The sequence below is a fragment of the Asterias amurensis genome, chromosome 1 (assembly GCF_032118995.1).
Source record: "Asterias amurensis chromosome 1, ASM3211899v1".
NCBI lineage: Eukaryota > Metazoa > Echinodermata > Asteroidea > Forcipulatida > Asteriidae > Asterias > Asterias amurensis.
The window spans coordinates 1001489-1015273 of NC_092648.1; the positions used below are offsets into that span (position 1 = coordinate 1001489).

At 36.5% G+C, this 13785-nt stretch overlaps 2 protein-coding genes across 2 annotated transcripts in view; one reads left to right on the forward strand and one right to left on the reverse strand.

The window, feature by feature from the left end:
* LOC139941694 (poly [ADP-ribose] polymerase tankyrase-like) overlaps positions 1–10095 on the forward strand; it is a 37826-nt gene extending 27731 nt beyond the window's left edge. Inside the window, exons 38-47 of the mRNA XM_071938301.1 lie at positions 502–671; positions 1017–1167; positions 1791–1912; positions 2443–2515; positions 3208–3385; positions 4451–4558; positions 5047–5246; positions 5917–6015; positions 6573–6693; positions 7358–10095. Coding sequence (XP_071794402.1) covers positions 502–671; positions 1017–1167; positions 1791–1912; positions 2443–2515; positions 3208–3385; positions 4451–4558; positions 5047–5246; positions 5917–6015; positions 6573–6693; positions 7358–7491 — 1356 coding nt within the window. The 3' untranslated portion in view covers positions 7492–10095. The remainder of the gene's footprint in view (positions 1–501; positions 672–1016; positions 1168–1790; positions 1913–2442; positions 2516–3207; positions 3386–4450; positions 4559–5046; positions 5247–5916; positions 6016–6572; positions 6694–7357) is intronic.
* Positions 10096–10117: 22 nt separating this feature from the next.
* Positions 10118–13704, reverse strand: LOC139941700 (uncharacterized). The gene is made up of 5 exons (XM_071938312.1): positions 13585–13704; positions 12545–13080; positions 11799–12088; positions 10989–11196; positions 10118–10367 (listed from the first exon to the last, which is right to left on the reverse strand). Exons 1-5 carry the CDS (start codon positions 13653–13655, stop codon positions 10120–10122), a joined length of 1353 nt encoding a protein of 450 aa, XP_071794413.1. The 5' UTR covers positions 13656–13704; the 3' UTR covers positions 10118–10119.
* Positions 13705–13785: the final 81 nt, after the last annotated feature.

A 13785-nucleotide genomic window follows, 5' to 3' on the forward strand; every position in this document is an offset into this window, starting at 1 on the left:
AAAACCTCCAAAAATGGAGAAGATAAAAAGATTTTAAAAAATAACATCAACTTACATTAATTGTAACTGAAAAAATGTAAAGGAATTAAAAGAACAAAATTGATGTGTCAGTGCAAAAACCTTGTTTCATGATTGTGCATAAACGTGGTATCTTAATTTTCCACAAAAAATATTTGTGCTAAAATGTTGTATCTCGGTACATACTTGTTTTGTGTGTTGTTTGGGCTATTATAAGCAAGATACACAATTTTTGAAACTTTATTCACACCGTGCAAAGCTTCAAACATCACTTGAGGTAAAACATATTTGACCATTTTAAACTTGTGCCTAATTTAAGTGCTATTTGAAAATTAAAAAAACTTTTTCTCAAAATGAAATTGGAAGCTCATCAACATTGTCTGTTCAGTGTCTTCCAACTTGGCATAAAATCTACAGTTTCAACTCTGCCTGAAATTAATAAATGCCACTCATTAAACCATTTTTGCATCAATCCTATTTCAGATTATACATCAGGTTGCTAAGGATGTGAATGTTCTGTTTACTCGTTGGGGTCGGATCGGTGATGACGGCCAGTTTCAGAAGACGCCATTTGGCACCAAAGAGGCAGCCATTTCTGAATTCATGAAGATCTTTAAAGCCAAGAGTGGGAATGACTGGACTAGTGTAGCCGAGTAAGTATTAATAATAATAAGAATAATAATTGGTATTTAGAGACGCTCCCCATAGAAAACTACATCACAGCGTTTACAAAAACTGAAAATGCACAATAAACAACAAAATCTTAGCGGAAAAGCTACATACACAATGTTTGAAAAGAATGAGAAAAAGAGAAAAGCTTAAACAGGGAAGAGATGTGTTTTCAGAAGTTCTTTAAATTGGTCTGTGGATTTAGCGGCATTAAATGAAAGCTTATGGAGAACCTCTGCCTTCAGCAGTCTGCGATCCGGTTGGAATCTAAAGCTAAGGCCATCTACCCTTCTCATTATAAAACAAAAATATATATATTCCAATTTCAGTTTCCAGAAGAAGCCCAGTAAGTACATGTTGGTTCAATCGGACCCTGCAAGAGCTCATCGAAATAAAGCAATCGGAGAATTCCGCTTTAACTTGGAGTCTCCCGTACCATCTAAACTACCAGAAGGAATCCAGAATGTCCTTTTAGAGCTGGTAAGATTATTGGACTCGAGTTTGTTCACATGGTTGTCAGGGGAATTTGGGATTAAAAAAGCCTTGAATTAAATATTGTTATTGACAAAATGCTGTGTATTTTGAGCTGATTTATAATTGAAATGGTTTCTTTGGACACTTAATGTTTGATATTTAAGAGAAGCAAATACATGGCGTTGAACAAAGAAAGAAAAATTTACTAATTTATTTCTTTGTTAAGTTGTTTGCAACAGCTAATTATATTTTCTCAAAACAATAAGAGCGGATTTAAACAATGGATTAGCGTTCCTGCACTCTACCAACTGAACTACGCAAAATATACTTTATTTAACTTTATGTTCATATAGAAAGTATAAGTATTTGTAAAATTATTTATATATCAACTTTAAGAATAGGGCTTTTTCATGAGCAGCAACGGCCCTCTTGAATACTCCACCAATAGGCAGTTGCACAGCTTCATCCTCATACACAATAAATTGTGTTTCTTTTCGTCTCCAGCGCCTTGGCGCTATATAAATACTCATTATTATTCTTTGTTAGGTGTAGTGTTCTTCTGATGCATTTTAATACACAATTATTTGATTGAATATTTATGGACGCTAACTTGATGTTTTCCTCTTCAGACGAGACCTCAGACATTGAAGGAAGCCATGATGGAGACTCATATAGACCATGATGTCATGAACTTCAGTCACCTTCCTAAGGATGTATTACTGAAGGCTCAGGAGATCTTAAAGCAACTCGAGTAATGACTTTTTAATAATAACAATAATAATAATAATGTATTGGTTTTATATTGCGCTCTCTCCAGGACCAGCCTGTTCGAGGGCGCATAACAGTAAAAAATGGCAAAAGATTAAGAAAATTACATACATTAAGTGAACAGTTTTAAGAAAAGTACACCAGTAAAAAATATCTGCAAAATAGCTTTAACAATTTTACAGGCTAAAAAAGGTGCATGAACACCATAAAACAAAGAAGGCAGAAAAAACAATGCAACTTTGGTGCAAGAAAACATTTAAAAAGTTCACACACAAATATAAACTATAACGTTAAAAACTAACGGATACACATTACCAAAGGCTTTCTTATACTGTCATAATAATTTTGGAAATTACTTGCGTGTAATGACTTACTGCAGTGATGTGATGACTGCATGAGTTGTTTGTTCCTTTGTGTTCCGGACTAAAAACAAATCCATTTATACCATAGGTCCTTTTGGTATAAGCAGTTTGCAACAGCTTATTTTATTTTATTGTGTTTTTTTTGGTACAGGGAGAAGATACTGAAAGCTGATAAGGACCGACATACTATTTCTGCTATCGATTATCAAGCTGCTATGGAAGAGGTAAACAGAAATATAGTTTAAGAAGGTCTCCAAGGTTAAATTCAGTTTGTGATGCTTTCATTTTTTCAATAAATAGAGTCCTCAAAGTGGAGACCAACTTAAAAGTCTCTTACCTCATGTTTATGGTGTAAAGTATCATTCTCTTTAATGCTCATCTCAAGCAAAATTTGAAATCTGACGTTATATATCTGACAGCAAAAACAAATAGATCTGTACTTAAATAAAGAGTGCCACCGGTCAAACGGTCACATTCATTGCCATTGATTGAATGTCATCCAAATTCAGTAATGAACTGAAAATTCCTTGTAGAAAAACGTACATGCCTTATATTTGAAATGAGATATCGAACAAGTGTTTTGGGATGTGGACAAAAGTTGCACTTGAAGGGTATCAAACACAGTGTTTTACACCATTTTAACATGGGGTAAGTGACTTGCAACTTTTTTCTCTCATTGTAATAAGGACTCTATAGTTTGTAAAATGAGTGGATCATCAATTGTAGTGAATTTTTAGTGGAAGTGAAGTACTTCAACTCAATTGAACAAAAGCTCAATTTTTGTTCAAGTCTTGGTATTGTTACACAAGTAGCTTACTTTGCTGCTAACTTCTGTCATCATTGACACTAACCAGCCCCTCGGGGTTCTGCAAACTGTAATTTCTTTTGTAATGACCATGGTTTCTCCTTTTTCTAGATTTATGCGTTGAGCAATGAGTATTTCCACTTAATTCCTCAAGAGAATTTTGCCCATGATCGTATGAAGCCACTAACAGACACCTATGAATTACCCGAACACCAGAAGAATCTTCAGAAACTTCTTGAACTTGAGATCACAAACAGGATTCTTCTTGGTGCCACGTACAGGAAAGAAGGTAAGTAACACTTGTTCCTGTTTTATAATAGACCTTTATCTTGCTGTTTCCATCTTGGTCATGTTCCTCATAGCGAATAACAATAATGAATGCTAATAGTCATTTTGGAATTAGGAACCAGACTATTTTGTTCTTCCAGCCTCAGTTTGGTAACATTGGTATCAATGGGAGACATTCAAAATGGCTGTACCGTGATAAGGGTCTAGAGGCATGTATTGACGCTTTTAAACAATGTATTAAGCTACATTATACTATTACTACACCTGGTCAATGGGCCTTAAAAATTTCCAAAATCATGTTAACTCCTTTGGAGTATGCAGCACTGGCAGCTAAATGGGTGTGCAACAATCTCTATATGTGCATCCGTTAACTCCTGGGTAATGAGAAGTAATTAGAGTCAAGTGTCTTAGCCAAGGATTCTCAGTGTCATGACCGGGATTGGAACCCACACTCTGATGACTCGGTCATCAGAACTTGAGTTCAATGCTCTTCTAAACTTCAATTCAATACAACATTTCTTTCACTTGGCCGCCAGTGTAACACTATTTGTAATGTTTTATGGTATTTTACATTGTGAACAAATTGCTTTGACAATTGCTCTTTTCTTTGGTTTTTCAATTTATTTCCAAAAACATTTTTATGTGAAGGAAACATTTTTTTGCAAACTTCATGGAAATCTGACTGTGATTTCCTTCAATTTAAATTGTATAAATGTTCTGATGTTTGTCTTACTAGTTAACTTATACAATCTGGTTGCATCACTTTGTGTTTAAATAGAGATTAAACTGCTACAAACCCAGCCAAATCTCGTTGGCCCCCCTACCCCCTTTCATCGTTGGCTCTCATTGCACGGTCTTCTGCTTTATAGTCAACATTGAGCGGAGGACGGGGAACAGAATGTTTATCGTAAGGGAGAAGTGGACAGGCAAAGTTTAGTGTAAAGTTGGGAATGGGTGGCCCAAGCATTTTGGCCGGGATTGTGGACTGGTCCTATCCTGCTATGAGTTGCAGAGTGTCTTTTGAATTCCATGTAAATTTGTCTGATTATTTAATTAATTTCACCAGAGATAAATCCTCTAGACTACATCTATCATGCCTTGGGATGCAAAGTCAAATTGATGGACAAAGATGATGTAGAGACACAACTCATCCTTCAAAATATACACAACACATGTGAGTAGTTGAAATTGTACCCTTTTATTGACAAGTATCAAGTAATAAACCATTACTGGGAAACTGACTGGCTAAGTTTTTAAATAGTGGGGTTTGAACAAAGAAATACCGACTGAAGCAAGTTATTGAAAGTTATGAGTACGAAAGAGATTGGCTGTTGCCAGCTTGGTGTTTATATCCCCTTGTTGAAGTTTGCCAGGAAGATCACTAAAAGACAGACAGACACACAGACAGAGAGCCATGTTTAGGAGAAAGACATTGTGGGCTTTCCCCAGGTAATGTTCTATGATCCCTTTTAAAAACTTTTCCCTGATAAAAACATGGTGGGGCTAAGCCGAAAATGTAATATTTCTTATGTTTTCATGAAAAAAAACTGCCTACACCGAGCTCTCGTACGCCCAGACAGACAGCCCGACAGTAAGACAGACAGATAGATGTATCGGAATATAGAGTAGTTACCATTGATTTGCATTAACCATTCCCTGTAGGTTGTAACAACCCCCCTAAGATTGAAGCAATCTTCAGGCTATCTCGTCTCGGTGAGGATGAGCGACTAGAATCTTGTAACATGAGGAATCATAGACTCTTATGGCATGGTAGTAGCACAGTTAACCTTCTGAGTATCATGAAGCAAGGGCTGCTTGTATCACCCAGGGAGGCTGCTATCACGGGCAGTAGATTCGGAAAGGTAAGTCCATCTCAAAATATCTCAGGAATTATAGATTAGTTGAATAAGAAACTTGCTTTGTCAAGTTAAGGACAGGCATGATATCTATCCAACTGTAGTCTGATTTCTGATTGTTTTGCTGTTGGGAAAATCATTTAAAAAAAACTATATTTAAGTACCCTGAATGAGTCGTACCCATGCGAGATGATCACGGAATGTTCATGAAAACCTGTGAATAGTTCATAATTGTTCATTGCCATCAGTTCATGAACTGGCCATCACAATTCTTCATAGTGCTCATGAACAGTTAATGAATGTCTTTGAACAACAAATAAGACAATTGGTTTGTGATTTTTTTCTGACTATTTCAATTATGAACTATATAATAAAGACAATTTCAAATGACAATTTCTTGATTCTGCAAATTAACTCGTCCTAAGTTCTAAGATTAATCCTAAGTTAGGAAGAGTTCCGTGAAATCCACTGCTGGGCCCTGGTGGTTTTCAGTTTACATATGAATGGTTTTTTGATAAAAAAGTAAATTTATGGGTAATAATTTTACCAGTGGTAGTAAAGGCAAGTCAAACCGATGATCCTGTTATATTTGTTGTTAATTGCTTTAGTTGATAAGAACAGTCACATTTACTTAGATTTTGATTGAAGTATTTGTTATTATGTTTAAATCCTACAGGGTTTATACACATCAGACACGTTTACAAAGAGTGACGCTTACTGCAGGAAAGACTACCACCCTTCCTCGGAGAAAAGCCACTTTCTGCTTCTGTGTCAGGTAATTTAACAAAGGTTACCATAATAATAATATTCATTACAACAATAATAACAAATTCTTATGAAGTATATTTCACATAGTGCCCTGGTCATGTGACCATTAACATCCCTTTAATCTTTTTCAGCTCCCTGAGCTACCATGGCGCTCCGAAGGCTTTTTTATACAAAATATCAACCTGTCCCCTTGCAGGTACCCATTTATACCCTTTGGTGAAGAGAAGCAATTGTAATAAAGTATCTTGCTTAAGACACAAAGTATCATGATCGGGATTCGAACCTAGCAACATATTTGGACCCTATCAAATGTTGAGAATGATTATGCAATGGAAGGATTTTCAGCAAGGCCCAATTTCATAAAGGTGGTAAGCAGAAAATACTGCTTAGCAAATATTTGTGCTAAACAAAATTTTAGTGGAGCACCAGTTGCAACAATGAAAAGATCATGGAGTTTTGGCTGGTAACCTGTTTCTGCTAAGCAAGGTTGCTCTATATTTCAACTCCCTATTTCAATTGTCATATTTTAACCGGATTCATTTTGTATTTCATGACTCATTTTAGGTTGCACTTGGAGATTTGGGACCATATATTTATCGTGACAAGGATAACAATGCCTTCAATAGTTTGTTTGCCAACGGTAGGATGTTTCCCGATAAGAGGAGGGAGTTGTTACTTCCATCAGGTGAGTTGACTGTTGAACTCTTGTACAATATGGATCATTCAGATGTTTTAAGGCCATGTCATACAGAGCAATTTACATGCAATCAGTTCCAGGCAACCTCCAAGAAAAGAATCCATTCACATTGGAATGTTCACATATTGTTCTTGGGATTCGTAAGAGGTATTGAACGGGGTGAAGGCGGGACAAAATTTGGGTGGTGACTTGGTTTGAAGCTGAACAGAAGTGAAGTTCCCGCACAAATGTAGCGTGGCGACGCTGATGTTTTACAGAACTGCACTTGGTTGGTTGAATATGGAAGCCCCGCCAATTGCAAAAATACATTCAAGGAAAACCCAGGGAAGAATGTGAAAGTTCATAACAAGACCAACTGGACATGGTTAAGCAAGCCCACCTAACAAACATGACAAATCTAGCCAAGGTGGTGTATTTTATCTGTGAGTGATAAAATGAAAAATCCATGTTACCATCATGCATTTTGCTTAGTGCTTTAGCAACAATGTGTAAAAATTAAAATACTCGCCAAGCTTTTCACATAATTCCATGTATCAGTATTGCCTACTGAGACATTCTGTAATAATGGCATCAGCAGTAATCATGTGTGAATATCTACCTCCTCGTTTTTCATTTCCCATTTACTAATTTTATTTGTTTTAATTCTTTTCAGGTGTGTCGTTAAATATTGGGAAACTGATCCAACAAGATCGTTACTGTCAATCCAACAGTGACTATAACGAGTATGTGGTCAAAACTGAGGAGCAAGTTTGCCTGCGTTACTTGATACAATGCAGTAGTAAATAGAGCTTCATCCAAATAATTACTGTACATGCCGATTTTCGGATTTCTTACACTTCTTCATGATTCTACTAAAGGCTGGGTTATAGTTGGTCCCGGGATGGTCGTGCGAATTTGTGTTGACTGTAATGAGATTATTCAAAGGTCTTTAAAGTGAATTAGGTTGAAAGATTTTATAGTAACTGTGATTAAAGGAATATTTTTAATTTTTGAAAAGCAATGGATTCTTATTAACTGAAATAATGAAACAAATCTTATCTTAAAATATCTTTATACTTGGAACAGAAACAACTCATAAATATGACTTATTATATATTATATCTTACAAAATAATTAGATGAGGTTTTCGGTAGTTCCATGTGTAAACCTCTTTTAAATAGTGTTGGTTCTGAAAAGAACCTGTGGTTGACAACTCAGCATTACAATCAGATTGGTAGCAATCAGATGCTTCAGACAAGCTACCAACTTACTTTTAGCAAAAATAGTAAAAAAATTAAATCAAGCTTTCAAAGTGTAAGTTTTAACCTTAAGAATCAATCATGAAATAAACTCATCATGTATGTAAATTAATCAAAAATAGAGTGTTTACTCCTTATAGGAACATCTTTCCCTCGCACGTCACTCTTTGGGATTGATGACGTTTTAATAAAACCACTGCTATTATCTAGTTGATGTATTATACACCTAGTTGCTATATAATTAAGGGAATCAATGTGTGGTGAAGTGGTTTTCAACTAGTGGTTTAGTCCCAAGGAGGCCTGGTTCTTGATAATTTTACCGAGATGAAGTAGAGATAAATTATCAAGAACCAGGCCTCGGCGGGTTTAAATCAATAGTTGAAAACCGATTCAACACACTTTGATTCCCATTCATAAATACCTTTTCGGTCAAAAACATCATCACTTTTTGGTCAAAAAGTTAAATAAATGCACAAATTATAATTGTTAAATGATTTCTTTCAACACAACACCCCTCCAGCTATGAAATGGTAAAGCCCTCCGCCGCCCTCGGGTAAACAACTCCTTATAAGGGAATGCTGTGCGCGGCGCGCGTATTGCGTGATGTGGCACAACTGTTTCAGCCGTTGCTCTCGACCAATAGGAATGAAGAAACTGTCTTAAAAGAACAGGTGCAAGGTCGCGTGTCACGCCCATGAATTCCACTAATAGGAATAGCGAAACTGTCTGAGGTATTTATGAGAGCTGTATATTGCCAACTATGAATTCTTTTTTTTAATATCTCATAAATTGTATTAGTGCAATAATGCTGACACAACTCAAGTCATTAATCATTTTCTCAAGTATTTTAATCAACATGTCAACAATACTTTATATATCTATTTTACTGTATATCTTAAAGTTAGAAAAAGAATTCTTTCAAATCCAGACTGATTACTATTGCCTTAGATACAATACAATTTAGTACAGATGTAAATACTGTTAGTATGTACCAAGGCATGTCTTAATTATTTTCTTTCCACAAAAATTGTGTCTTGTTGTAGACATTATTGATAGTATGTTAACTTGGGGAACACAATAAGTTCTACAATGTTTAAAAAGGTGAAAGTTTTTTGTACCACTTTGTTTGGTCTTTAGTTAAGGACCTTTTTGGTTGAATGAATCTTGTGGAGAGGATGTTATGACCATTTTGATACAAGCTACTTAAAGCCATTGGTCTCCACTGGTCTGAATTTTGTAATTTTAAACTCAATAGATTTTAATAGGTTTACATGGCAAGGAGGTTGCACTTAATTTCAGTAAAAAGAATTAGTTCATTTAATCATTAACATTTTTCTAATACATAAAGAAATTTATCGTATTAAAAGTCCTGATATACAAAACAACTTACGAAAAAAATGATGTTTAAAATTTACCCATATAGGGCTTAGAATCTGTTACAAGTCAACCTTCTAGAAATTCAAAACTGTTTTATTCAATGCATTGATTTGTGCTGTTTAAATTTATTGTAGTAATAAAATTTGGTAAAACAAAAAAAATACTATTGTACAACTCTGAAAAAGTAACATACTTATTCAGTTTTGTTTTGCATTTGGTTTAGGTACTGCTCATATACATGGCTCAGAAAATTTGATTCTATTGTTCAATGTTAATTTAAATATAAAATTAATCAAACTTGTAATTTCAAGGTATGGGGTTCAAATCCCCCAGCAAAGATTCCAGAACGAACGTCTAGAATAAGTATTGTCGTCTAGTTACTGAATCACAATTTCTTGATTTGTTTAATTCATAATCATATACATCAAACCAATGTTTGTGAGAGAGAAATTGGCTGTTGCTAGCTTGGTGTTTATATCCCCTTGTGGGAGTTTGCGGAGTTCCCTTGGTGGGAAGATCATCCAAACACAATTTACAGGAGCGAGACTTGAACCAACCAAGTCTAGATTAAGCGCCATGAGTGTCACTGCGTGACAGAACTGAGCGCTGTTATTATAATACCAGCACTCTTCTAACTCAGCTATCCAGCCCCATGTTGGCGATCTCCCTATTAGTCTTTGTTTAGGGGTGCCAAAGCTGAAACTGAAAACAAGAACACATTATAATCATTGTTTCTCTTCAATATTCTTAGCTTGCTGGCGATACATGTTGTCAATGTACATTTACATCATACTAAAGACTAACCACCAAGCACTGACTCTTCATTAGCATGGAGCTCTGACATTAATGCCTCAACCTCTTCCTCATCTTCCTGATCTTGTCTTACATCATCATCCTCTTCACTACCTGAGGAGGAGGTTGACGATGAGGGAGGTGAGGTACTAAACCATCTTGGAGTGACGGAGTACTTCATTGCTGTCCATAAACTGTCTCCTGTTTTTTCCTGTAGGACTGGATCACTTATCACACCTCTAGCCACATCTTTACCTGTTAATGACAACAATAAAAATTTGGTTCAGGAATGCTTCAAAACTTGATTACTAGCTCTCTTAGACTCAATAGCTGCTGTTAAAGTGGGGATCGCTTTGTGGCGTGTCTAGGTCAAGTGTCTAGTTCACTGGACCAAAGCTCTTGTGTTGTCATGTGTTGTCAGAAGCAGAGTGTGGGTTCGAATCATGGTCATGACACTATGTCCTTTGGCAAAAAATGTTATGAAGGCAGTGCATTCTGCTCTACTAGCCAGGCTCCTAGTGAGGCTTCTTATTATTTCCACACATACTAGATATTGTGTTTAAGCCAGAACTAGACGCAGTTCCTAGTAATATTATTGTACTCGGCAATCTCCTCATGCATTCTTGCTATGCTAGGGGCATCTACCCACTTGCTCCTAGTGAGCGATACCCATACCTTCATCCTTATGGACTGTGAAGGGGATAACCCTGGTTCAGCCCCAGGAGTAGGTTGCAACATACCCCTGGTGACAAATTATTTGGGTCAATAGCCCAAATCAGTTTAGTAGCTCTCGCCTTGCGAGATGGGCGATACCTGTGTTGTAAAGCGCTATTATAAGAACTTTATATATTGAACTAATACAATCTGTTTACATACCAAGTGTAGTTGCCTGACTAACTACTACTTCAGACTTGAGAACATCTTTAAAGAATGATGCCGTCAGATTTTTCACTTCGTCTTCTTCAAAGACATTCCCGAGAAGACTCTTGACTGCATCAATCGTCTCTCGATCCGATAATATAATCTTGAGCATTGACTTCATGATGATCTTAGTGTCTTCTTCATTCAATGCTGTGATTATGACCTGATTGGAATTTTCAAAAGGGACAAAGATACAAAATTCAATTAGTGGAGGGTTGTTGCCGAGCAATATAGTACACTGTAAGCTCTGTCACTCGCAGTGTGGGTTTGATTCCCAGCCTGGCAGGTCGCTATGCTTGTTTCCTCGCGCAAGATACTTTAAATACCCTAATTGCTTTGTCCCCTTGATTAGACATAACTCCAATGATTCCTGTGTAACTAGGATTGGTAGTGCACAAAGTACAACCCAGAACATTACCATGAAAGAGTCGGGGTTAACTCCGGTATTTCTGGTTAATCACAAGCACCTTTGTTTTCAGGTTTCCTGAAGCTTCTCAGGTACAGTGAATAGGTTCACTTTCGTGGTACCTTGGTTTTAATATCAGAAACTCATAATACTCGAAAGAACACTAACAGAAGCCTCTGTAGAAGAAAGTTTAGCATCCATTCTATGCTTTCTTTTTCAGTAGTTACTATTCCGCATTGTTTTGTTTGACAATCCGAATCGTCACGCAAAACGATGCGTGCATGTTGTGTTTGAACTAGACACTCTTTATTCAGCTTTTAGTTTCCTGATTTGTTTGAAAACAGGAAAGACATAATTACCTGTTTGATAGTTGCTGTCAGCTGAGCTTTGGTTTTAGGATCCTGTAATACTCCCATCACTAATGCATTCATAGCTCGTCTAGTTTCACTTCGCTGTAACACCATCGTTACAAACTGACTCGCTAACTCATGCATTGGTTCATCATTCAGTAGAGCATTCAATAAACCTTTAGCAAATTCTTCTGCTTTATCGGCGACGACGCGGTCATCCAAAGAACGAGAAGCTACTTGGGATACCTCATCTGCTACATTCTCTCGGATGGATTCACGGAAAGTGTAAACGCTTATTCCTGTAAGATAACCATAAGAATGTTATGTAATAGATGTTAAATTTGCATCGGGGATAAAGAATATTAATTTTTTTGGTTTTTACCCATACACCGATTTGTGTTAGCACTGTATACTCAGTACTTTCCCGAGTCCTGTGAAAAAATATCACAGGCATGTTACTCAGGTGGGATTCGAACCCACGACCCTTGCAATTCTAGAGCAGTGTCTTACCAACTAGACTACCGAATCCCACCCGAGTAACATGCCTGTGATATTTTTTCACAGGACTCGGGAAAGTACCGAGTATACAGTGCTAACACACATCGGTGTATGGGTAAAAACCAAAAAAATTAAGAATGTTATGCATGGTTTTGTTGATAGAAATTGCCACTGCATCTGCGTAAATGAACTAATGGCAAGACAAACACTTCACAAATTGAAAACATCCAAATAAAAAAAAATTAAAGTAATCGTACCTAAAATGACAAGGACAGCAAAGCCGATGCGCACTGTCGAATAACCATGGTAACGAAGTGAATCCTCCAATCTCTGAAGGTTAACTAACACTGTGTCATGATGATGAAGTGTTGGAGGTTTCTTGCTTTCATCGTTATAAAATCTCTTCAGGATTGTACTACAACTGTTCCTTGTGAAAGTATTGTGGTTAGAATGGAGTAGGCCCATTGAATTAAAAGTTGCTTTGGTCTGTGAACAACCATAAAACCTTGGTGAAGACACAGACTTTTTGAATCCAAGTAAACACTGAGGTTTTATTGGTGAATATAAATGTAGCTTCTTGGTTATGCTGGAGCATTGAGGTAGGATTCCTCCATGGCTGGAGGGTATATCAGGCTTCCAGCAGAATGTCCTGTTTTGATTTTTGTGTCTACTTTGATTCTGACGGATGTAGAAGAACAGCGCAGGTGAACATTTCTGCTTGATGAAGTAACGTGGAGAAATTCTTGAGAGAAATGAAGACATGGCTGACTCCTTGGTTGATGTTTCTAACATGCTAAAAGTAACAAGAAAAATGCTACATCATGATATTTGACAAAAGAATCTTGAAAAGTACGGAATATCAATATTTATTTATTAATAAGATTAATAAGAAATATTTATTGTTGTCACTTTTGGAAAACAGAATGCTCATCTATGTCTATGACACTCCACACAACAAGAATCTAGGCAAGGAAGGTGAGGATTTAACCACCGTCCTCAGATTCAGAACAAATGTCATGGTTACCAAATTATATGACATGAAAAGAGTAACATAATGTTACATATCGACACATGATGATGTTGACTTGGTACTTCTACTTGTCATGTCAGCTTGTAAATGTAAACATGGAGGTAGAATTACTACCTCCATGATCATGATGTAAACAATCATTATCATTATCAACAATCAGTCAGACTCAGAGTCAGACAGTAAACAAAGTGCCCCCAATATTGAATATTACTACAAACCTGACTAAAAGTACACTTAAACAGTGATTTTCCAGCTACCCAGCCTTACCATGTGTGTTTAAGTATTGTTCCGGTATTCTTGAGCATACAAAATATGAAAACTCTGCTTATGAAAATCATCTAAAATCACACAAACTTCGTACACTGACACTCACTGCTGTTGGAAAGCAGACGACAGTCAACAGCGCCCTCAGTTGACAGACACGGTACGGTACATAGACTCGCCACCCGTCTTACTTTTGTTGATAAA